Here is a 24,278-nt window from a genome sequence, read left to right as displayed (position 1 = left end):
TTTCTTAGTGCTGGAATGAGAATCCCACAGTTGCCATTTAAGGTCTACCCCAGGGCCATCACAGAGTACAGAACTATATCTACAGTAGCTACTTTGGAACGAGCTTTGGATCTAGACCTTTTGTGATTCTATTATTCTCAGTCAAAGTTTCTCCTATACACTACGCAGCCTTGACAATTCTCAGAATAGGTGGTCCTAGTGAAAAAAAAAACAAAACTATAGGGTGGCAAGTAGACAGACAATACCAACCACTTGTGTATATTGTGCATATTATGATTAGCCTTCTCTTCTCACTAAAATATATTCCCTTGGTTTGAGAATTTGGCTAAATGACGACGTGGCCTCATAAACATGTTGCTTGATAAATAGATTCATAGTTACCTCTTCCATCTAGAAATTTTTCCATGAAATATCCCATGTTTTCTGAAGCTCTTAAACTACTAAACAAATGTGAAAAATGAAAATATGAGGTCAAAACATCTTTGGGGTTTCTGTAGACGTAAATTACCTGCAGAGGGAATAATGAACAATTTGAACATTTCTTCATTATCTTTACAGATTTTTAAATACCTACTTGGTATTTCATTATATGAATGCAAAGTAATTTATTTTATCTGGCTACTACTGATAGAAACTAACTTGTTCCCAAGGTTTTTTCTATCTAAAGGATTATTGCAATAAAATCTTTATTCTTATGAATTTTCACTTGTGTGAGTATATAGGGCTAATTTCTAAAACTGAAATTATTTATTATAAGGTTGATTAATTTTGCAAATTACCTTCCATAAAAGATGCTCCATTTACCCTCTGTGAGCATTAAGTGATATTTGTTATACAGACAAGGTAGCATTGGAGATCAGTGAGAAAAGGAAAATCTGCTTAACAGATGATGTTCGGTAAATAATAATCCATGTTAAAAAGTGGATTTCTACTTCACACATATATAGAAACATATTTACAAATGGATTAAGGATTTAACTTTGAAAGCAAATCTTTAGCATTTAAAAAGATGAAGAATATATTATTGACCTTAGGTAAAGAAACTGTTTTTCAAACAGGAAAATATTTCCCATATAGAAATACATAAAAATGGATCAATCAGACTCCATTAAAATAAGAATGCTGTTCATCAAAATGTACCAAAGCTCTACAAAAAGCAAGAAAATATAAGTGCAGCACAGATACCGATAACAGATTAGTATCTGAATTATGTTCAAACTACCACACAATTGCATTCATTTCACATGCTACCAAGGTAATGCTCAAAATCCTGCAATTAGGCTTCAGCAGTATGTGAACCAAGAACTTCCAGATGTACAAGCTGGATTTAGAAAAGGTAGAGGAACCAGAGATCAAGCTATCAACATTTGTTGGGTCACAAAGAAAGCAAAGGAATTCCAGGAAAACCCCTACTTCTGCTTCATTGACTACACTAAAGCCTTAGGCTGTATGGATCACAACAAACAGTGGAAAATTTTTAAAGAGATGGAAATACAGACCACCTCACCTGCCTCCTGAGAAGCCTGTATACAAGTCAAGAAACAGTAGTTAGAACCAAACATGGAACAACGGATTGTTCAAAATTGGAAAGGAGTACATCAAGGCTGTGTTTTGTCACCCTGCTTATTTAACCTCTATGCAGAGTGCCTGTGTGCTAAGTCACTTCAGTCATGTCTGACTCACTGCAACCCATGGACTGTAGCCTACCAGACTCCTCTGTTCATGGGATTCTCCAGGCAAGAATACTGGACTGGGTTGTGAGCCCTCTTCCAGGGGATCTTCCTGACTCAGGGATCGAATCCACGTTTCTTATGTCTCCTGCGTTGGCAGGTGGATTCTTTACCACTAATGCTACCTAGGAAGCCCTCTATGCAGAGTGCATCATACAAAATGCTGGGCCGGATGAATCACAAACTGGAATCAAGATTGCTGGGAGAAATATCAACAGCTTCAAATATGCAGATGATACCACTCTAATGGCAGAAAGCAAAGAGGAACTAAAGAGCCTTCTTGATGAGGGTGAAAGAGGAGAGTGAAAATGCTAGCTTAAAACTTAACATTCAAAAACTAAAATCATGACATCTTGTCCCATCACTTCACAGCAAATAGAGGAGAAGAAGTGCAAACAGGGACAGATCTTATTTTCTTGGGCTCTCGAATCACTGTGGATAGTGACTGCAGCCATGAAATTAAAAGATGCTTGCTCCTTGGAAGGAAAGCTATGACATACCTAGGCAGTGTAGAAAGAAGAGAGCTTGCTTTGCCAACAAAGGTCCATATAGTCAAAGCTGTGTTTTTCCCAGTAGTCATGTATGGGTGAGAGTTGGACCATAAAGAAGGCTGAGCACCAAAGAATTGATGCTTTCCAAATGTGGTGCTGGAGAAGACCCTTGAGAGTCCCTTGGACTGCAAGGAGATCAAGCCAATCAATTCTAGAGGAAATCAGCTCTGAATTCATCAGAAGGACTGATGCTGAAGCTGAAGGTACAATATGTTGACCACTTGAAGCAAAGATCCTACTCATTGTAAAAGACCCCGATACTGAGAAAGATTCAAGGCAAAAGGAGAAGGGGGTGACAGAGGGTAAGATGATTGGACAGCATCATTCACTCAATGGATATGAGTTTAAGTAACCTCCAGGAGATAGTGCAGGACAGAGAAGCCTAGCATGCTGCAGTCCATGGGGTCCCACAGAGTCAGACATGACTTAGAGACTCAACAACAGCAACAACAAAATTAAACAGAAGATACATATAAAAATCACTATGAAAAAGGTAACATAAAAAAACTGACAAAAGTTATAATAATTTCACTGAATACGAAACAACAGTGGCCAAAAAACTTTTCAAAACCTGCTTAATTTCATTATTGATTACATAAATAGAAATTAAGATCAATTTTAGATAGCATCTTTTAATCACCAAATTAATAAAATTAGGAAATCCGATAGAAAAAAAATACTAAAAGAAAAATAAAAACTCATATTTTATAGTTTTCACTGTTTATGCTGCAACAACTTTGAAAAAAAAATAGCGTCATTTTATGAAGTTGAATATTTTTGTACTTTGTGGCTTTGCAATTCTATTCTTGGGTGTTTAGGGAAGCTCATGCTGATGTGCACCATGGGACATGCTCAAGAATGAAATGTAACAGGAAATGTTCTAATAACAGAATAATGGAAGAAGCTAAGTGTTCAATGAAGGAAAAGTGTGGGTCTCATAGAATTACTTACATAACATATAAAATTATACAGCAGTCAAAAATAACACTGAAAATGAACAAGAAAAGGCACATGTCAAAACCTCAGGGAAAGGGAAAACAATCGATAATGTATAGCTAAGTAGAATTTAAAGCCAAATATTTCAATAGGACAATTAAAAAAATTGTCCTAATGACCAACAGAATAGGAATCTGTATACTGCATTAATAGAAAAATGTGAATAGCTCAATGTCTAGAAACTCTGGAAAGATTTCAATTTAGATACAATCATGAAAATTTACACACTCATCTTCAGACATAAGCATAAAAGGATTAACATAATAAATTTATAATATTATTTAGCAAAATTTATTTCATATGTTTGTGTTAGTGTCCCAAGGTGGCTCAGATGGTAAAGAATCTGCCTGCAAGGCAAGAGACATGGATTCGATTGCTGGGCCAGCAAGATCCCCTAAACACAGAACGGCTACCCATTCTAGTATTTGTGCCTGGAGAATTCCACAAACAGAGGAGCTTGGTGGGCTACAGTCCATGAGGCCACAAAGAGTTGGACACATCTGAATGACTAACGCTTTCAATTTCTGGTGTCCCAACAGAAATATACATCATTTTCTTATGTTGTCATGGAATGTATTAAAAAATTGATTTACAATTAATTGGCCATAAAACTTCTTAATGAATTTCAAAACTTAGAATTCTTACTATACCATTACCTGAGTCCATAAATACTATTCCATAATATTAATTATCAACACTGAAAAGCAATTTTAAATCTATAAATATTTATAACACTTTATTTGAAAATAAAAATTCTTCAGAATAATTTGGACCAATGAGAAAATTAAAACTGAAAAGATAGAATACTTCAATGCTAACAGCATTATACCCATAGCAATAATGAAATGAATAGTCATCATTTTACAATGTCAATGTTTAACAAATAAGTATTGGATCAGTTCAGTCCAGTTCAGTTGCTCAGTCGTGTCCGACGCTTTGCGATCCCATGAATCACAGCAAGCCAGGCCTCCCTGTCCATCACAACTCCTGGAGTTCACCCAAACTCATGTTTATTGAGTTGGTGATGCCATCCAATCATCTCGTCTTCTGTCATCCCCTTCTCCTCCTGCCCTCAATATTTACCAGCATCAGCGACTTTTCAAATGAGTCAGTTCTTCGCATCATGCGGCCAGAGTATTGGAGTCTCCACTTCAACATCAGTCCTTCCAATGAACACCCAGGACTGATTTCCTTTAGGATGGACTGGTTGGATCTCCTTGCAGTCCAAGGGACTCTCAAGAGTCTTCTCCAACACCACAGTTCAAAAGCATCAATTCTTTGGCGATCAGCTTTCTTCATAGTCCAACTCTCACATCCATACATGACCACTGGAAAAACCATAGACTTAACTAGACAGACTTTTGTTGGCAAAGTGATGTCTCTGCTTTTTAATATGCTATCTAGGTTGGTCATAACTTTCCTTCCAAGGAGCAAGCATCTTTAAATTTCATGGCTGCAGTCACCATCTGCAGTGATTTTTGAGCTCACAAAATAAAGTCAGCCACTGTTTCCACTGTTTCTCCATCTATTTGCCATGAAGTGATGGGACCAGATGCCACAATCTTAGTTTTCTGAATGTTGAGCTTTAAGCCAACTTTTTCACTCTCCTCTTTCACTTTCATCAAGAGGCTCTTTAGTTCTTCTTCGCTTTCTGCCATAAGGATGGTGTCATCTGCATATCTGAGGTTATTGATATTTCTCCTGGCAATCTTGATTCCAGCCTGTGCTTCTTCCAGCCCAGCATTTCTCATGATATACTCTGCATGTAAGTTAAATAAACAGGGTGACAATATACAGCCTAGACAAACTCCTTTTCCTATTTGGAACCAGTCTGTTGTTCCATGTCCAGTTCTAACTATTTCTTCCTGACCTGCATACAGGTTTCTCAAGAGGCAGGTCAGGTGGTCTTGTATTCGCATCTCTTTCAGAATTTTCCACAGTTTACTGTGGTCCACACAGTCAAAGGCTTTGGCATAGTAAAAAAGCAGAAATAGATGTTTTTCTGGAACTCTCTTGCTTTTTAGATGATCCAATGGATGTTAGCAATTTGATCTCTCGTTCCTCTGCCTTTTCTAAAACCAGCTTGAACATCTGGAAGTTCAAATTCACGTATTGTTGAAGACTGCCTAAGAATTTGGAACATTACTTTACTAGCGTGTGAGGTGAGTACAATTGTGCGGTGGTTTGAGCATTCTTTGACATAGCCTTTCTTTGGGACTGGAATGAAAACTGACCTTTTCCAGTCCTGTGGCCACTGGTGATTTCCCCCAGTTTGCTGGCATGTTGAGTGTAGCACTTTCACAGCATCATCTTTTAGGATTTGAAATAGCTCCACTGGAATTCCATCACCTCCAGTAGCTTTGTTTGCAGTGATGCTTCATAAGGGACACTTGCCTTCACATTCCAGGATGTCTGGCTCTAGGTGAGTGATCACACCATCATGATTATTTGGGTCATGAAGATCTTTTTGTACAGTTCTTCTGTGTATTCTTGCCACCTCTTCTTAATATCTTCTGCTTCTGTTAGGTCCCTAACATTTCTGTCCTTTATTTAGCCCATCTTTCCATGAAATGTTCCCTTGGTATCTCTAATTTTCTTGAAGAGATCTCTAGTCTTTCCCATTCTATTGTTTTCCTCTATTTTTTTGCATTGACTACTGAGGAAGGCCTTTTTATCTCTGCTTGCCATTCTTTGGAACTCTGCATTCAGATGCTTATATCTTTCCTTTTCTCATTTGCCTTTCACATCTCTTCTTTTCACAGCTATTTGTAAGACCTCCTCAGACAGCCATTTTGCCTTTTTGCATTTCTTTTTTTGGGGATGGTCTTGATCACTGTCTCCTGTACAATGTTACGAACCTCTGTCCATAGTTCATTAGGCACTCTGTGTATCAGATCTAGTCCCTTGAATATTGGATAGCACATGACAAAAATATATTCAAACAAAATATGAGAAAATATTAGTAAAATAAAAGCAGAAATCAATGAAGTGAAAAATATTAAATTATGTTTAAAATTTTTAGTTATTTGCCAGAAAGTAACAACTGTAAGGAGATCCAACCAGTCCATTCTAGAGGAGATCAATCCTGAGTGCTCATTGGAAGGACTGATGCCAGAGCTGAAGCTCCAATACTTTGGCCACCTCATGCGAAGAGTTGACTCACTGGAAAAGACTCTGATGCTGGGAGGGATTGGGGGCAGGAGGAGAAGGGGACGACAGAGAATGAGATGGCTGGATTGCATCACTGACTCGATGGGGGTGGGTTTAGTGAACTCCGCGAGTTGGTGATGGACAGGGAGGCCTAGCATGCTGTGATTCATTGGGTCGCAAAGAGTTGGACACAACTGAGCGACTGAACTGAACAATATAATAGAAAAATGTCTATGGTCTGAAAAATGTACATAGTAAAGAATATAGAAAATTTTCACTGTTACTAATGAATGAAAAAGTTGTAATCATAGAATTAGAAAAATATTCATCAGTTTATGAAAGTATATGTCACAGTTTTTTTCAACAGTTTTGAAATCTAAGGAAAGTGTGATAATTTACTTTGAAAATAAAATTTAGGGATGATTAGCAATGGTTAAGTAAGTGAAGTTGCTCAATCGTGTCCGACTCTTTGTGATCCCGTGGACTGTAGCCTACCAGGCTCCTCTGTCCATGGGATTTTCCAGGCAATAGTACTGGAGTAGATTGCCATTTTGTTCTCCAGCAGATCTTCCTGACCCACGGATGGAACCCAGGTCTCCTGCATTGTAGACAGACGCTTTACTGTCTGAGCCACCAGGGCGGCAATGATTAGTAATGATAAAATTAATAATGATTTAGGTAAAGGTAGATAAATAAAATAAACTGAAAAAGGGAAAATGTTGTAGAACTCCAGAGCTATCAGTATGAGACATATTGTAGTGGAATTTAATTAAATCTTCAAAATATTCTTCCTATTTATAATTTTAAAATACTTGAAAACCTAACCAAATTTTAAAAGCTTCAAAATTTGTCTTATAAAATTGACTTATAGTGATATTAAAATCAAATATCTTTCATTATCACAGAATATTGTCTATTTTGAAAACAATTACAGGTAGAATTTCCTGAAAAAATAAATAAAACTCTTCCAGCAGAATGTTAATAAAGCACAACAATATAAAAATGTAAGATTTATCTCAGAAATAAAACATTAGTAAATAATGAATTTCTTTTTGCTTTAGTTTAAAGGTGGGGAAGAGGAAACGTTGTACCTTAGGGTGCCTAAAAAGGCCTTTTAAGTAATTAGAACTTTTCTGAAAACAAAAATAAAATTCCAAGTGAACTAAGAATGGGGGGAAAACTATTTCTCAGCATTGTGTACCTCATAATCATTGCAACATAAAACTAAAAACAGATCAAGTAAAATATAGCAAAAAATGTCAATCAAGGACATGAGAAGAATATTCCACATCACCTCTAGTATTCTATTTCTTTTCTACAGATTTTTAACCCCTGAAACAGAAAAGAAGTGCAAATATTGAAAATTGGAGAAACATAGAATATATTGTTATTTTAAAATAAAATGTATTTCCCAGAATATACAGAAAATTAATAAAACAAATAAAGGGATTTGTGGAGCCAAATATAATAGTGTAACAAAATCTGTATCATTTACTTATAAGAGTAATAGCTAAATAGAGAAGGCAATAATGGAGAACACATGTACACCCGGGGCAGATTCATGTCAATGTATGGCAAAACCAATATAATGTAAAGTAATTAGCCTCCAATTAAAATAAATAAATTTTAAAAAAAAATTTAAAAAGCCTAAAAAAAAGAACAAAAGAAAACCAATTAATTACTTGTGTAAAATTTAAACCAAAAACTGGCAATCCAGGAAAAAAAAATGTAGGAAGCATACAAAGAGCATGACAACACTCGTGCTTGACACAAATGTTCTTTTTGTTTAGTTACTGAGTCCTGTCTAGCACTTTTGTGACCTGAGGGACTGCAGCCCGCCAGGCTTCTCTGTCCATGGGGATTCTCCAGGCAAGAATATTGGAGAGGCTTGTCATTTCCTTCTCCAGGGGATCTTCCCAACCCAGGTATATAACCCTTATCTGCTGCTTCACAGGCAGATTCTCTGCCACTGAGCCACCTGGGAAGCCCAGATACGAATGTATATCTGATAAATAAAGAGCAATAGAATATTGCTGGATGGAATGTTGGGAAAGAGCTATGATAATCATTTTCTCAGACTTATTTTATTAATGCTAATCAGCATTTAATATTATTAGGAAATTAACATATTAAAGAATAAACTTCATGGGATTTTCCTTATCAAATACAACATTCAAAACAGTGAAGAATGGGCACATATTAAATATATCTATTAATTTGGGGAATGAAGAATGAATAATCAGAGGGAGGAAATATGGAAATAGTATATCAAAATGTAGACTTGAAAACAGTAGGGAAAGACTAAATGCTGAAATCATATCGGATCAACTGACCAATCCCATTGGCAATTATTATGCAATAGTCACGGAGAAGGCAATGTTAAGCCACTCCAGTACTCTTGCCTAGAAAATCCCATGAATGGAGGAGCCTGGTAGGCTGCAGTCCGTGGGGTCGCTAAGGGTTGGACACGACTGAGCGACTTGACTTTCACTTTTCACTTTCACACATTGGAGAAGGAAATGGCAACCCACTCCAGTGTTCTTGCCTGGAGAATCCCAGGGACGGGGGAGCCTGGTGGGCTTCTGTCTATGGGGTCACACAGAGTTGGACACGACTGAAGTGACTTAGCAGCAGCAGCAGCAGTCATATTTCAAATCGCCTGTGATATTTGATATAATTTATAATTAAATGTAAAAAAATAAAAACAGAGAGGAAAACTGGAAAGTATTTGCACAATCTTTCTGGCTGGGAAGTATTTATTAACAAAACTCGACAGCAAGATACTATGAAGGAAAGATTGTTAAGTTGGTTGGTTAAGTTTGTTACGTGAAATTAAAAGCATTCAACAATTTTTAAAGGTAAACTGTTAAATGGAACAATTTTTACCCCATATAAATGCTTCAAGCAAACAGTAAATACAGACAAATTTTAAGAAAGATAGGCAAAGGATATGAAGGATATTTCAAGGCCTGGAAATAAACAGAAAGGGGCTCAAGTTTATTAAAACCAAAAGGACAACAGTTACTCAAGAATAAGATAGTTCTTACCTTACACATTAGCAAAGATTTATAATTTCATTCTTTGGTCAGTGTGTAAGGAATAAAACATTCTTATATGCTATTTGATGAAGTGTCAGTGATAGATTTTATAAGGCAAGTAGATAATACCCACCAACATTTAAAATATTTGGACATCTAAAGCTGAAATTTTCACTTTTAGGGAAACACTTTACCAGAACAAAAAAGTGTGATCTATAAGACTGTTTATTACAATATGGTACATACATTTTCTAAAACTCACCTGTACATCAATTCACAATCATATATATTATATACATAGACTGAATAAAATCCTACTAACTTGTTAAAAACAATAGAATTTTATGTGCAGACAAATTAAATTTTGCTGTATTTTTTATAATTACGCTGCGAACAATGTGCGTGAGATCCCAATCCATGTATATAGTTATAATTTCATATACAATTTTAATGTGTAAAGTAATATTTTTGTTTGGTGGGGCATAGTAGGTACCGGGGCTTCCCTGTCAGCTCAGGTGGTAAAGAATCTGTCTGAAGTGCAGGAGACCCTGGTTTGATTCCAGGGTCAGAAAGGTCCCCTGGAGAAGAGATAGGCTTCTCCAGCATTCGTGGGCTTCCCTGTTGGTTCAGATTGTAAAGAATCCACCTGAAGTGTGGGAAACCTGGGTTCGATCCCTGGGTTGGGATGATCCCCTAGAGGAGGGCATGGCAACCCACTCCAGTATTCTTGCCTGGAGAATCCCCATGGACAGAAGAGCCTGATGGGCTACAATCCATGGGGTTGTGAAGAGTCATACAAGACTGAGCAACTAAGCACAATGTCAGAAAGATTATAATAATCACAGTAGAAAGAATGTGAATGAGTGGGGTTGGGAGGACATTACGTGAAGAAACTATTTTTGTTTGTTCAAAGGTTCAAAAGCTTTTTGTTTGACTTACTTTAGCTTTTTTGTTCTTGAGACCTTTTGGTGCTAAATAGTATGGGATGTGGGAGGTAAAGAGGCGAGGGGATGGTCTCTTCCCATAGTCTATTTTGTGTAAATTGTATTCCAGGAAGGGGCTTCTGTCAACTGTTTCCACAAGTTCAGTTCTGTTACGATGTTCCTCATAATAAATCAAACTTAATATCTGCTGAGTCCAGATGGTACCTGTAAAAATACATATCTTGTTTTCAACCTTGAATTAATTTTTAACATTAAGTGTCAATAATAATGCCAATCATCTCAAAATTATTTGGAGCTTTTCTTTCTTTTTACCACCCTAAAGATGTCAGTGAACTCATCCAAGTTTTCTGTTTGTGTTTCACATTAAAATTATTAGAGATGAAATCAAGGGTTTTACTTCCTTTTTCACTCTGAAGACCTGTGGGGGTTCTGATTCCATAATAGTAGTGAATCAGATTCATCCTTCTGCTCCTTCTCTTTCCTCTACTTCAAGTAAAGTCTAATTCCACAATTTTCTCTGACTACCTCTGTTTTCCTTTCCTTAGTCTCCTTTCTTAAAGCTTTGTCATTTAAAAGAATAGATAAATCAAGCACTCAAGACCTCTTTCACTTTTTTTTTTTTTTGCTTGCTTATTGTTTCTTGACATAATACTTGGGAAAATACTTGGGCAAAATTAAGGGTAAAGGAAAAACTAGATATGGACTTCAGTGTTTGAACTAAAACTAGGCACACTGAGATGCCACTGACAACTAAGGGAGGAAAAATAATCACCAAATCAGAGGTGTTAATAAGTTGTGCAGAGTGGAAGAATACAGGGGTAAAGGGATGTATTACTAATTCAGGGAAGTAAACAAGTTCATGAGTTTCAAAGTCGATGGTAAAGGGAAGAGTTGGAGTATTTTCATAAAAATCAGGAATAATTATATTTCCATTGACTTAGATTCCAATGTGTCTTTGAGAACATTATTCACTTCACACAACATTGCTTCAGTGGTGCCAGTCATCCTATGTTCTAAACAGTGTAATATAAAAAATTGTCTGATATGAAAAATCGTGTCTGACTCTTTGGGACCCCACGGACTGTAGCCCACTAGGCTCCTCTGTCTTTGGAATCTTCCAGGCAAGAATACTGGAGTGGGTAGCATTCTCTCCTCCAGGGGATCTTGCCAACTCAGGAATCAAACCCGGGTCTCCTACATTGCAGGCAGATTCTTTACCATCTGAGCCATCAGAGAAGCCCAATATTAAAAAATAAATTGTAAAAATTTCATGTTGAGGACAATTTGTCATAGAGAAATTTATTTTCTTATTATATGTAAAGTGTTAGTTGCTTAGTTGTGTCCAGCTCTTTGTGACCCTCTGGACTATAGCCTGCCTGGCTCCTCTGTCGATGGAATTCTCCAAGCAAGAATACTGGAATAGGCTGCCATTTCCTTCTCCAAAGAATCTTCCCAACCTAGGGACTGAACCCGGGCATGTATTTCCTTCATTCTCAGACCAAGGTCAGCATTTACCAAGTATATCCTGTTGGTTTCCTATTTGGTTTCTTCATAGGTGCTAACAGAAATGACAATATAGGCATTTCAAATGACCTTGTAAGATAGAGATATGAGGTTTAACTTTTCTTCTGATCCTAAATGGTTACCTAATTGTTGGCTGGGCTACTGTCAAAGTCTGGATAAGAGTACATCTGTCCACATGTATTACCAAGCCAGAGTGAAGAATGAAATAGGTGGCCACTCCCCAGACTTACCAGATTTGGGGTATGTAATGATGAAGACATCATCGTCTCTAATTTCAAAGTCATCTAGATTTTCTAGAAAGTCACTATCAACCACCAAAGAACGATTAAAATTATAGCCTTTATATTTCAAAATATATGTGTTTTTGGCATCCATAATTATCACCTACATGTAAAAACAGATAAAATATTATTCAAGTTATTAATATTTTGCAATAATGACTAAAACTTCCTGAATGTTCAATATGGATCAACTCATTTACCAGAGAAACTAGCTTACATATGGTATATCATTTAATATTCACGGGAACCCATGATTGCCAGTGAGGTGAAGTGAAAGTCACTCAGTCATGTCTGACTCTGTGCGACCACATGGACTATACAGTCCATGGAATTCTCTAGGCCAGAATACTCAAGTGTGTAGCCTTTCCCTTCTCCAGGGGATCTTCCCAACCCAGGGGTCGAACCTAGGCCTCCCACATTGCAGGTGGATTCTTTACCAGCTGAGCCACAAGGGAAGCCCAAGAATACTGGAGTGGGTAGCCTATCCCTTCTCCAGCGAATCTTGCTGAGCCATGAATCAAACTGGGGTCTTCTGCATTTCAGGAGGATTTACCAAATGAGCTATCAGCGTTGTTTTTACCACTGTGATAAAGATGGGGTAAGGAAGATACTAAGTTAAAGTGCTTGCCTTGAGGGCAATATTATCATGATTCCAAACATACAGGTGTGTAAATAAACAAATTGCTCAAGGTGGCCCAGATAGAAGGAATGCAAGATTTTGAGCGGGTGACAGGCAGGAATGCCAGGGTCTCCAAACTGAGGAAACAGGCTGCAAGTGTCAGACATTTTTTATCTCTCTCTTAAGCAGCAGAAGGAAACAAACTACACGTGTTAGATTTTTTCCCCTTCTGTATACAAGAAAATTTTAAAATTCTTTTAAAATTCTGTGTTGCCATAAGCACACCTGGTTCCACCTGAACTTAACTTTTCTCAAACCTTGAGCTAACCAATGCATTTTTCTTACGGAAATATTTGTCTTAAACTATGTTAATGAACTATGTATTTACCCTAGATTCTGTCTTCAAGTCAGTTCCTCCTAAGACTCAGAACCGACAAGACAAACCAGTATGTTTTACTCATGCAAATGTTCTCTTAAGCTATGTTAATGACACTGTATTTAAACCTGCCCTTCTTCAAGATTCATGTCAATCATTTTATGTTCCAGGACAGCTTACATTGTGCCAATGTTATCTCAAAATGCATGTTGTGGGTGAGGGCCCTGGTGCTAGTCTCTGAGTTTTGAGACATTTCCTAATTAGCAGACTGCTAGATGGCATCCCACTCCAGTACTCTTGCCTGGAAAATCCCATGGACAGAGGAGCCTGGTAGGCTGCAGTCCATGAGGTCGTGAAGAGTCAGACATGACTGAGCAACTTCATTTTCACTTTTCACTTTCATGCATTGGAGAAGGAAATGGCAACCCACTCCAGTGTTCTTGCCTGGAGAATCCCAGGGACGGGGGAGCCTGGTGGGCTGCCGTCTATGGGGTCGCACAGAGTCGGACACGACTGAAGCGACTTAGCAGCAGCAGCAGCAATAGTAGCTATATAACATTCAACTAAAGAGTGCAGTGGGCACTCTTTCTGCTCCCTTCTGATGTCTATGTCAGAAGCTTTCTCTATCTCTTTTAAACTTTAATAAAACGTTATTACACAAAAGGTCTGAGTGATCAAGCCTCATCACTAGTCCCAGATTGAATTCTTCTCCTCCGGAGGCCAAGAATACCAGCATCTTTCAAGGCTCAGCAAAAACATTTTCATTTGATGCCAGACAATTTGGCAACAGAGTCCATGCTCTTAAACGTTTTATCATACAGTTTCTTATGATTTCTATGTTTACACTTTATGTTTTTCATTGTTATAGAAGTAGACATTTCTTTAATGAATGTACTTTTAGCTTCTCTTTTTCTTCTGAACATGAAGAATCTGCTATCTCTGAAAGAAGCTTTTGAGGTTCTTGGATCTGACATGCTCTTTCAAATGAATTGTGGGATATATTTTGTGGGAGAAATACCAATTGGATTTACACTGGAAATATTCCTTCATATAGTTGCAAGATACTATTTGGTAATTACTGTATTTTCCAATAGAAATTTTTTGTTTGTTTTTAATCAGAATTCTGAAATAAGTCTGAAAAAGAAAATGAGAGTAAAAATTGGAAGCAGTCTAAAGATGCATCTTCAAAAATTATACCTGCCAAACATTTCTTCATTAGCTCTGGTAGAGAAATCTATTCTTTTTAAAAATCCATATCTAAGATGTTAATTTTAGTAATTTATTTTTGTCAAGAAGGAAGATTTACTGATGGGTCTGAGTGAGGAAAGGACAGGGTCCTTGTCCAGGGGCCCTTTATTAGGGAGAAATCTATTCCTAATTGTTAAATAAATGAGGGAATCCAAGAAATTCTAATAATATTATATTTAGAACCAGCATATATTTCAGTTATGTACTTTTAAAAAATTTCTGTGCGCATCAAGAAAATGAATTTGTTAAAAATTTTGCAAATATAACTTAATCCCCAAAAAAGTTTAATCCTTTCAGACAATCTAACTCATTTAATCATGGCTGTTGTTGTTTAGTCACTAAGTGGTGTCTGACTCTTCTGTGGCCCAGTGGACTATAACCTGCCAGGCTTCTCTGTCTATGAGATTTTTCAGGCAAGGATACTGGAGTGGATTGTTGTTTTCTTTTCCAAGAGGTATTCCCAACCCAGGGATTGAACTTGCATCTCCTACATTGCATGGAGATTCTTTATACTGAACCACCTGGAAAATACCAGAGTATCATTAAAGGGAGACAAAAGTTGGGCTTAGTTTGCTAAGGAAGAGAAAAAAATCACCTGTGTTACAACCACCTGGGAATCTGGACAAGCTTTCATGTTGTAGGCCCTATTTCAAACTGTAAGAATCAGAATTTCTGGGGTGTGTGACTGGAAAATCTGCATTTTAACAACCTAAACTTTCCAAAAATGAGAATCAAAATAAAGTTAATTTCCTATCTTTGTTTCAATTGATGTTTTATCTCAATACTCAGAGAAGCCTTTGGGGTATGTTATTTTGCAATGCAGGAGATGTGGGTTCGATCCCTGGGTGGGAAAGACTACCTGGAGAAGAAATGGCAATCCACTCCAGCATTCTTGCCTGGCAAATCCCATAGATAGAGAAGCCTGATGTGTTGTAGTCCATGAGGTCACAAAAAAGTTGAACGAGACTTGGAGAAAAAACAAAGGCAACAACAACAATTTGCCTCTCAGTTGAAGATTCAATTAGGGTTCTACCAACCTGCTAGTAGTTATCTCCCTCAAGTTGCAGTCCACAGAACCTCAACTATTGAGGACTGAGAATGGAATAGACTGATAAACTGGAAAGAGTGGTTTCAATATATGTAGTGCTATTTTTACATGGCATCACAAAGTTTCCATGAAAAACCTTGGAGAATTCATACTGTGGAGTGAGGTAAAGCAGAATTTTTTCTGTATAACATGGATAAATGCAGAAGTTCATAAATAGAAACTATAGTTGAAATGCAAGCAAAGATGAAAATGAGTCAATATCACAAACCACCTGACACCCCACAATGCCCCAAACAACCACCTAGAAAACACAAATTCCAGACACTGAATGCTAAGAAAAGTTGAAAGTGTATCAGGCAGTCCACACAAACATTCTGAATACCACATCTTTGCTATTAATAATTCAGTCTGTCTTGCACCGCTTTAAGAGAATATCATGAGTTGTTTGAGAATATCATGAGATGGAAGAGAAGAGTTGGCTATGGGGTGGATTCATACAGGATCTCAGCATTGCAAAGACTTGTATGTATCTTCATGATGAATATAGGAGAAAGTGACCATAGTGAGAAAGGACATCTTGTTTCTCCTTATTCTTGCACTGAAGTCTAAAATAAAAAGGGAGGGGAACAGAAAACTAAGGAGAAAAAATTAAATGTGTTTGTGTGCTGAAGAGAGGGTAAGACTTGAAAGAGGCTAAGTCTACCCTGTTACTACACACTGTTAGAGGTGAATGGATGAAGCAGGATTCACTCTGATACAACCTTAGGGGTGTTAGGGATTGATGTGTTGCTGAGGAAGAAATACTCCTTGCAGAGTTTGATTTGACCAATAAGTAGTGTTCTAGAATGTCAGCTGGTATAAAATGTCAGTGTGGATAAACAAATTGAATAAGATTCTGTTGACATTAGGGAATTTGATCTCTGGTGCCTCTGCCTTTTCTAAAACCTGCTTGAACATCTGGAAGTTCACGGTTCACATATTGCTGAAGCCTGGCTTGGAGAATTTTGAGCATGACTTTGCTAGTGTGTGAGATGAGTGCAATTGTGCGGTAGTTTGAGCATTCTTTGGCATTGCCTTTCTTTGGGATTGGAATGAAAACTGACCTTTTCCAGTCCTGTGGCCACTGCTGAGTTTTCCATATTTGCTGGTATGTTGAGTGCAGCACTTTCACAGCATCATCTTTCAGGATTTGAAATAGCTCAATTGGAATTCCATCACCTCCACTAGCTTTGTTCGTAGTGATGCTCTCTAAGGCCCACTTGATTTCACATTCCAAGATGTCTGGCTCTAGGTGAGTGATCACGCCATCGTGATTATCTTGGTCATGAAGATCTTTTTTGTACAGTTCTTCTGTGTATTCTTGCCACCTCTTAATATCCTCTGCTTCTGTTAGGTCCACACCATTTCTGTCCTTTATCGAGCCCATCTTTGCATGAAATATTCCCTTGGTATCTCTAATTTTCTTGATGAGATCTCTTGTTTTTCCTATTCTGTTATTTTCCTCTATTTCTTTGCATTGATCGCTGAGGAAGGCTTTCTTATCTCTCCTTGCTATTCTTTGGAACTCTGCATTCAGATGCTTATATCTTTCCTTTTCTCCTTTGCTTTTTGCTTCTCTTATTTCACGGCTATTTGTAAAGCCTCTTCAGACAGCCATTTTGCTTTTTTGCATTTCTTTTCCATGGGGATGGTCTTGGTCCCTGTCTCCTGTACAAAGTCACAAACCTCCGTCCATAGTTCATCAGGCACTCTATCAGACCTAGTCCCTTAAATCTATTTCTTGCTTCCACTATATAATCATAAGGGATTTGATGTAGGTCATATCCGAATGGTCTAGTGGTTTTCCCTACTTTCTTCAATTTAAGTCTGAATTTGGCAATAAGGAGTTCATGATCTGAGCCACAGTCAGTTCCTGGTCTTGTTTTTGCTAACTGTATAGAGCTTCTCCATCTTTGGCTGCAAAGAATATAATCGATCTGATTTCGGTGTTGACCATCACCGCTGGATCATGGAAAAAGCAAGAGAGTTCCAGAAACACATCTATTTCTGCTTCATTGACTATGCCAAAGCCTTTGACTGTGTCGATCAAAATAAACTGTGGAAAATACTGAAAGACATGGGAATATCAGACCACTTGACCTGCCTTTTGAGACACCTATATGCAGGTCAGGAAACAACAGTTAGAACTGGACATGGAACAACAGACTGGTTCTAAATAGGAAAAGGAGTACGTCAAGGCTGTGTATTGTCACCCTGCTTATTTAACTTATATGCAGAGTACATCATGAGGAATGCTGGGCTGGAAGAAGCACAAGCTGGAATCAAGACTGCTGGGAGAAATATCAATAACCTCAGATATGCAGATGACACCACCTTTATGGCAGAAAGTGAAGAGGAACTCAAAACCTTCTTGATGAAAGTGAAAGAGGAGAGTGAAAAAGTTGGCCTGAAGCTCAACATTCAGAAAACTAAGATCATGGCATTTGGTCCCATCACTTCATGGGAAATAGATGGAGAAGCAGGTAGAAACTGTGTCAGACTTTGTTTTCTTGGGCTCCAAAATCACTGCAGATGCTGATTGCAGCCATGAAATTAAAAGACGCTTGCTCCTTGGAAGGCAAGTTATGACCAACCTAGATGGCATATTAAAAAGCAGAGACATTACTTGGCCAACAAAGGTCCATCTAGTCGAGGCTATGGTTTTTCCAGTGGTCATGTATGGATGTGAGAATTGGACTGTGAAGAAAGCTGATCACCAAAGAATTGATGCTTTTGAACTGTGGTGTTGGAGAAGACTCTTGAGAGTCCCTTGGACTGCAAGGAGATCCAACCAATCCATCCTAAAGGAGATCAGTCCTGGGTGTTTGTTGGCAGGACTGATGCTAAAGCTGAAACTCCAGTACTTTGGCCACCTCATGCGAAGAGTTGACTCATTGGAAAAGACCCTGATGCTGGGAGGGATTGGGGGCAGGAGGAGAAGGGGACAACAGAGAATGAGATGGCTGGATGGTATCACCGACTCGATGGAGGTGGGTTTGAGAGAACTCCGGGAGTTGGTGATGGACAGGGAGGCCTGGCGTGCTGTGATTCATGGGGTTGCAAAGAGTCGGACACGACTGTGCGACTGAACTGAACTGAATGGATAGAAACAACTTTGTTGGGCCTGAAGGGAAGTTAGTAAAATCTTTTAGATATATATTAGAGGGCAGGTGTGCATTCTTCATTTCTTTATATCATCCCATGTAAAACTGGCTAGGGAAATATCCAAAGGCCTTATTAATCACTGAATATTTAAATCAATTTTTTTAAATGCCCAGACTTGTCCATCACTAAATGATGCCTTTCATTGTTCTTTATTCTTTTATTAGATGTTACAGAAGATTCAGCCCATCTTTTCTATATTCTACATAATTAACATTTGTCTCAGATCTGTGCAAACATCTCTTTGGAGTTTTCACTCATTAATCTGTTCGCTAACCTGCATAAGCTGCTCTTCAGTTACAATTCTCAGGTTTCCACTAAACCCATTGTTTGATCCTAGAGGAGATTTTTAATCCTTTCAATGTACAAATCTTCATTGGTATGAGCTAGTGTTTAATCTGAGGGTGAGTTAAGCTTCTAAATGTTCCATCCGTCTGGTTTCTTACAATGTTTGTAAATTAAACATTAATCTGTTTTGTGAGAGTGGCATAGCCTTAAAGATAAAAATCAAGGATAAAAGAATTGTTATTAAAGTTAATATCTCAGTCAAGAATTTCTGAATGTATAACATGAATTTTCATTAAACTAAACACTTTAGGGGTCTTTTGAGAAGCTCTGAGATCTTTCCCCTATTCTCTCTATATTAGTCTGCAGTAACACAAGTTTAAAAAAAAATAGTCCTGCATCAGTGATCAAAAACATTCTTTTAGATGTCTCAGTTCTCTACCAAACAATGATATGGTTCATGTAGTGAGTAAGAATATTAGTAATCTTTTTTTCCATGGAACTTTTGAAGGCTTACTGAAAGGTTTCTAAGGTTTTGGATGGTGCAATAATTGTCTGTTCAAAATATTAACTAAAGGCAAAATGGAAGAAAGGATTTAGAAAGTCCTATATAGTTGTGATGTAGTAACTAGCTTCTCTTCCTCACTCCAAATAATCAGTTCATCTTTTCTTTTTATGTCCTTTGAGAACTCAAAAAATTGAGGTAACTTGGGGCACATTATTTCATATCATCTCAGACTGTACCATTTTATAATTCCTATGTCTGTCTGCTAGGGGACATAAAAGCTATGAAAAGTCAGAGCAGTGAGCACAAATAAAACCAAGATCTTGGTTTCTCAATACCAATCTCTATTTACAGAAATCAGGAGAAATGACTGATTACAGAGATAGGGCAAAGAAAATGCAAATGAGTTTGGAACATCTTATTATACCAGAAAGAAAAGAGGTATACAGTCTTGGAGACATGTCAAAGGGACCCCAGAACCAGCCTTGAAATATTGCGTCTGACCAATTCTGGAACAATTTGAATCTTAAATCCTTTCTTCCATTTTGCCTTTAGTTAGTATTTTGAACAGACACATAAGTCACAGTGGTGAGATAATACCTTATTTCTAAAACTGGAAATAAGTTTATAGACTTATTTATAATTATAGAATTACCATTTTTTTGTACTTTATACTAAAATAATAAAAGACAACCTAATGTTCTGTATTACCAATTTTATCCCAACTTCTTGGCATGCCCCCAGACTCCTGGTTTCTTTCCCATTGATATGAATTCAGGGTGCAGGTAAGAGGACCAGTTTGTCACTTGGGAGTGTGGACTGTAATGTATGAGGTGTAATACTTGGGCAATAGTCCTGATTATTGATAATGTTACTGGTCCTCTGAGCACACAAGCCTGTTGTTTTCCTTTAGTCAGACTGCACATATCTGACTAGTTTCCCACTTTTCATTTAAGTACTTCTTTTTTGTGTGTTATTTATTGCAAAAAAATCCTTCACTGAAGTCCATGTTAAAGAATCCCTAAGGGGGACTTCTCTGGCCATCCAGTGGTTAAGACTGTGCTTTTACTTCAGGGGGCACAAGTTTGATTCCTGGTTGGGGAACTAAGATACAGCATGCATGCCATGTAGCCTGGACCCAAAAAAAGTCACTAAGGTCCATCTTAAAGGAGGACATGCCATTTTTAGTTGCAAGGTTCCTCCTTTCTGGAAGTGGTCCTTCAGTTCAGTTCAGTTCAGTCTCTCAGTTGTGTCCGACTCTTTGTGACCCCATGAATCACAGCACGCCAGGCCTCCCTGTCCATCACCAACTCCCGGAGTTCACTCAAACTCATGTCCATCGAGTCGGTGATGCCATCCAGCCATCTCATTCTCTGTCGTCCCCTTCTCTTCCTGCCCCCAATCCCTCCCAGCATCAGAGTCTTTCCAATGAGTCAACTCTTCGCATGAGGTGGCCAAAGTATTGGAGTTTCAGCTGTAGCATCAGTCCTTCCAATGAACACCCACCCAGGATTGATCTCGGAAGTGGTCCTTATGGACTACATTTTTCCAAACAGCATTTACTGCCTTCATAGATGCCATTACTCCAAGGTTCAAAGTTTTTAAGTGGAGAAAAAGACAGTTTGCTTAAGAAGGGGATTGCCCCCATTTCCTTCTCTGCTGCTGCTGCTAAGTCACTTCAGTCGTGTCCGACTCTGTGTGACCCCATAGACGGAAGGCTCCCCTGTCCCTGGGATTCTCCAGGCAAGAACACTGGAGTGGGTTGCCATTTGCTTCTCCAATGTGTGAAAGTGAAAAGTGAAAGTGAAGTCGCTCAGTCATGTCCGACCCTTAGTGACCCCACGGACTGCAGCCCACCAGGCTCCTCCATCCATGGGATTTTCTAGGCAAGGAAACAAAGTGATGTCATAATTTGATACCTTGTTTATCACTTAACTTTCCCACTTGTCACATTCTCTCATTTATCTATAGTCACTTTAATGACTCAATAATACTTTTAGGTGTAGGTTTCAATTTCCTTGAAGACAGAGACCAGTTTTTTGTTTCCATGTGACCTCAGGGTCTAGAGCAGAGTGAGCAGCCAGTAAATACTTATTCAATGGAAATAAATAGTTCAATTGCTCTTATCATATCCTAGTAGGATCACAGGATTGCCAATCCATAAAAGTTACCCACAAAGATTCTGTATCACTGTACTTAAAAGAATTTTTTATTAGCATATAGTTGATTTACAATGTTGTGTTAGTTTCACATGTACAGCAAAGTGAAATACATATACATTGGATTGGGTTAAGTCACTCAGTCATGTCCGACTCTTTGCGACCCCAGGGACTGTAAACTTACCAGGCTCCTCTGTCTATGAGATTTTCCAGGCAAGAGTACTAGAGTGGGTTGCCATTTCCTTCTCCAGGGGATCTTCCCGACCCAGGGATCGAACCCGGGTCTCCCACATTGCAGGCAGACGCTTTACCATCTGAGCCACCAGGGAAGCCTTACATATACATGTATCCACTGTTTTTTGTAGGATTCTTTTCCCATGTAGGTTATTACAGAATATTGAGTAGCATTCCCTGTGCTATACAACATCACTGCACTTTTCCTGAAAATGATTACAGTTAATGTAATTCACCACATATTATTCTTCTCTCTTGCTGGCATATTCTATATTGTTGACAAGTATGAATGTTATTCTTAAAGAGATAGGAAAACCAGACCACCTTACCTTCCTCCTGAGAAATCTATATGCAGGTCAAGAAGCAACAGTTCGAACTAGACATGGAACAACAGACTGGTTCCAAATCAGAAAAAGAGTACATCAAGTCTGTATATTGTCACCCTGCTTATTTAACTTACATGCAGAGTACATCATGCGAAATGCTGGGCTGGAAGAAGCACAAGTTGGAATCAAGATTGCTGGGAGAAATATCAGTAACCTCAGATATGCAGATGACACCATCCTTATGGCAGAAAGTGAAGAAGAACTAAAAAGCCTCTTGATGAAAGTGAAAGAGGAGAGTGAACATGTTTGCTTAAAACTCAAGATTCAGAAAACTAAGATCATGACATCTGGTATCATCTAGAAATTTACATTTTAACAACAAAGCTATTCATCCTAAAACATGAGAATCAAAATAATGCCAAAGCACTGTCTTGATTTCATTGAATGCTTATCTCAACCTACAGAGAAACCTTTGTGGAATGTTATTTGGCACCCAACTTAGGTCCTACTAAACTTTTGGAAGGTTCCTCACTCCTGAAGTTGAGAACCTCAAATATTGCGAACTAAGGACCGAATAGATTGGCTGATAAACCACACAAAGAATGGTTTCAATAGAGGTAGAGGGAGAGCATTCTTTTGACATAAGCATCACAAATTCTCCAGTAAAAAACAAAATAGTCAGAGCCTAAGGAGTACAGTAAGGGAGAATCCATATTGTATAATATGCTTAAATGTAGAAGTTCGTAAGTAGAAAATATGATTGAAGTAAAAAGCAAAAATGGCAGTATGAGTCACTATCACACACTTTCTGACACCCCACAATGTCACCCCAAACAGTCATTAAAAGGCACTAATTTCAGAGACTCTGGATGCTGTGAAAAGAGGAAAGTGGCAGGCAGCCACACAAACATTCTAAACATTACTCTATTTTTTGCTAATTTTAGTTTAGTTGTCTTGCACAGTCTCAGGAGAGAGAATTATAAGAGCTCTCACAGGAACAGTTTAAAAAGAGCAGGGAATGGGATAGATACATGTAGGAACTCAGGATTGGTGAGACATAAATAGTTTGTCTTTCCATGATGAATATAATGAAAGACAATGACTATATAAAGAGAAAGGTCATCTTGTGTCTCCTTCTTACTTTTGCACAGAAGCTCAAAAGAAAAGGAGGAAAAACAGAAAACTGAGAGAAAAAAGTACATTTTTACATTGAAATGAGGGTGAGACTTGAAAGAGATCGAGTCTACCCTATTTCTACTCACTATTACAGATGAACTGATGAGACAAGATCCCTTCTGATGTGATTTCAGGGGTGTGAGTGACTGCTGTGTTGCTGAGACAGATATATTCTGTGCAGCTTGTCTTGGTCATAGGTAGCATTCTAAGGTATCAACCAGTAGCTCAGTTTGGATAAATAAATTGTGCAAAATTTTGTTGACTTTAGGAACAGATCAGGTTCCTCCAGAAACAAACAAAAAAAGTGGTCAAAAGTGTTGGAGATATTAAAGAGGTCTACATGTAACCAGCAGTCATCTTTACTTAACTTTGACAAACAAACACAAAAGGGTACATTTGAAAGCTACAGCAACAGTTTTGTTGGTCATGAAATGCTTAGTAAAATCTTTCAGACCATTCTCAGAAGATTGATGTTAATCTCCAGGCTTTTATTCACACTATCCCATGGGCTCCCCTTGTCCCTCAGGTGGTAAAGAATCCACCTGCAATGTGGGAGACCTGGGTTCGATCCCTGGGTGGGGAAGATCCCCTGGAGAAGGGAAAGGTTACTCACTCCAGTATCCTGCCCAGGAGAATTCCGTGGACTGTATAGTCCATGGGGTCGCAAAGAATCCGACACGACTGAGTGACTTTCACTTCACTTCACTTCACTTCACTTCACAAGGGCTTCCTAGGTGGCACTAAGTGGTAAAGAAACTGCCTGCCAGTGCAGGAGATGTGAGACACAGGTTCGATTCCTGGGTTGGAAAGATCCCCTTAGGAGGAAATGGCAAACCATGTCAGTATTCTTGCTTGGAGAATCCTCATGGACAGAGAAGCCTGGTGGG

The 24,278-nt window shown here is 38.2% G+C and overlaps 1 protein-coding gene across 2 annotated transcripts in view; it reads right to left on the bottom strand.

Moving 5' to 3' along the window:
• LOC129561230 (amine sulfotransferase-like) overlaps positions 1 to 23,612 on the bottom strand; it is a 34,918-nt gene extending 11,306 nt beyond the window's left edge. For both annotated transcript variants that reach the window (XM_055433721.2, XM_088840930.1), the window contains exons 1-4: positions 23,478 to 23,612; positions 12,164 to 12,317; positions 10,405 to 10,613; positions 382 to 508 (exon numbers count right to left, since the gene is read on the bottom strand). In XM_055433721.2, the coding sequence (XP_055289696.1) occupies positions 382 to 508; positions 10,405 to 10,613; positions 12,164 to 12,308 (481 nt within the window). In that variant the 5' untranslated portion in view covers positions 12,309 to 12,317; positions 23,478 to 23,612. The remainder of the gene's footprint in view (positions 1 to 381; positions 509 to 10,404; positions 10,614 to 12,163; positions 12,318 to 23,477) is intronic.
• Positions 23,613 to 24,278: the final 666 nt, after the last annotated feature.

This window comes from Moschus berezovskii, chromosome 10, assembly GCF_049115385.1.
Source record: "Moschus berezovskii isolate FMDL1 chromosome 10, NW_MosBer_1.0, whole genome shotgun sequence".
Classification (NCBI taxonomy): domain Eukaryota; kingdom Metazoa; phylum Chordata; class Mammalia; order Artiodactyla; family Moschidae; genus Moschus; species Moschus berezovskii.
Note: the sequence above shows the minus strand (reverse complement) of the source record. Positions and strands in the feature narration are given on the sequence as shown.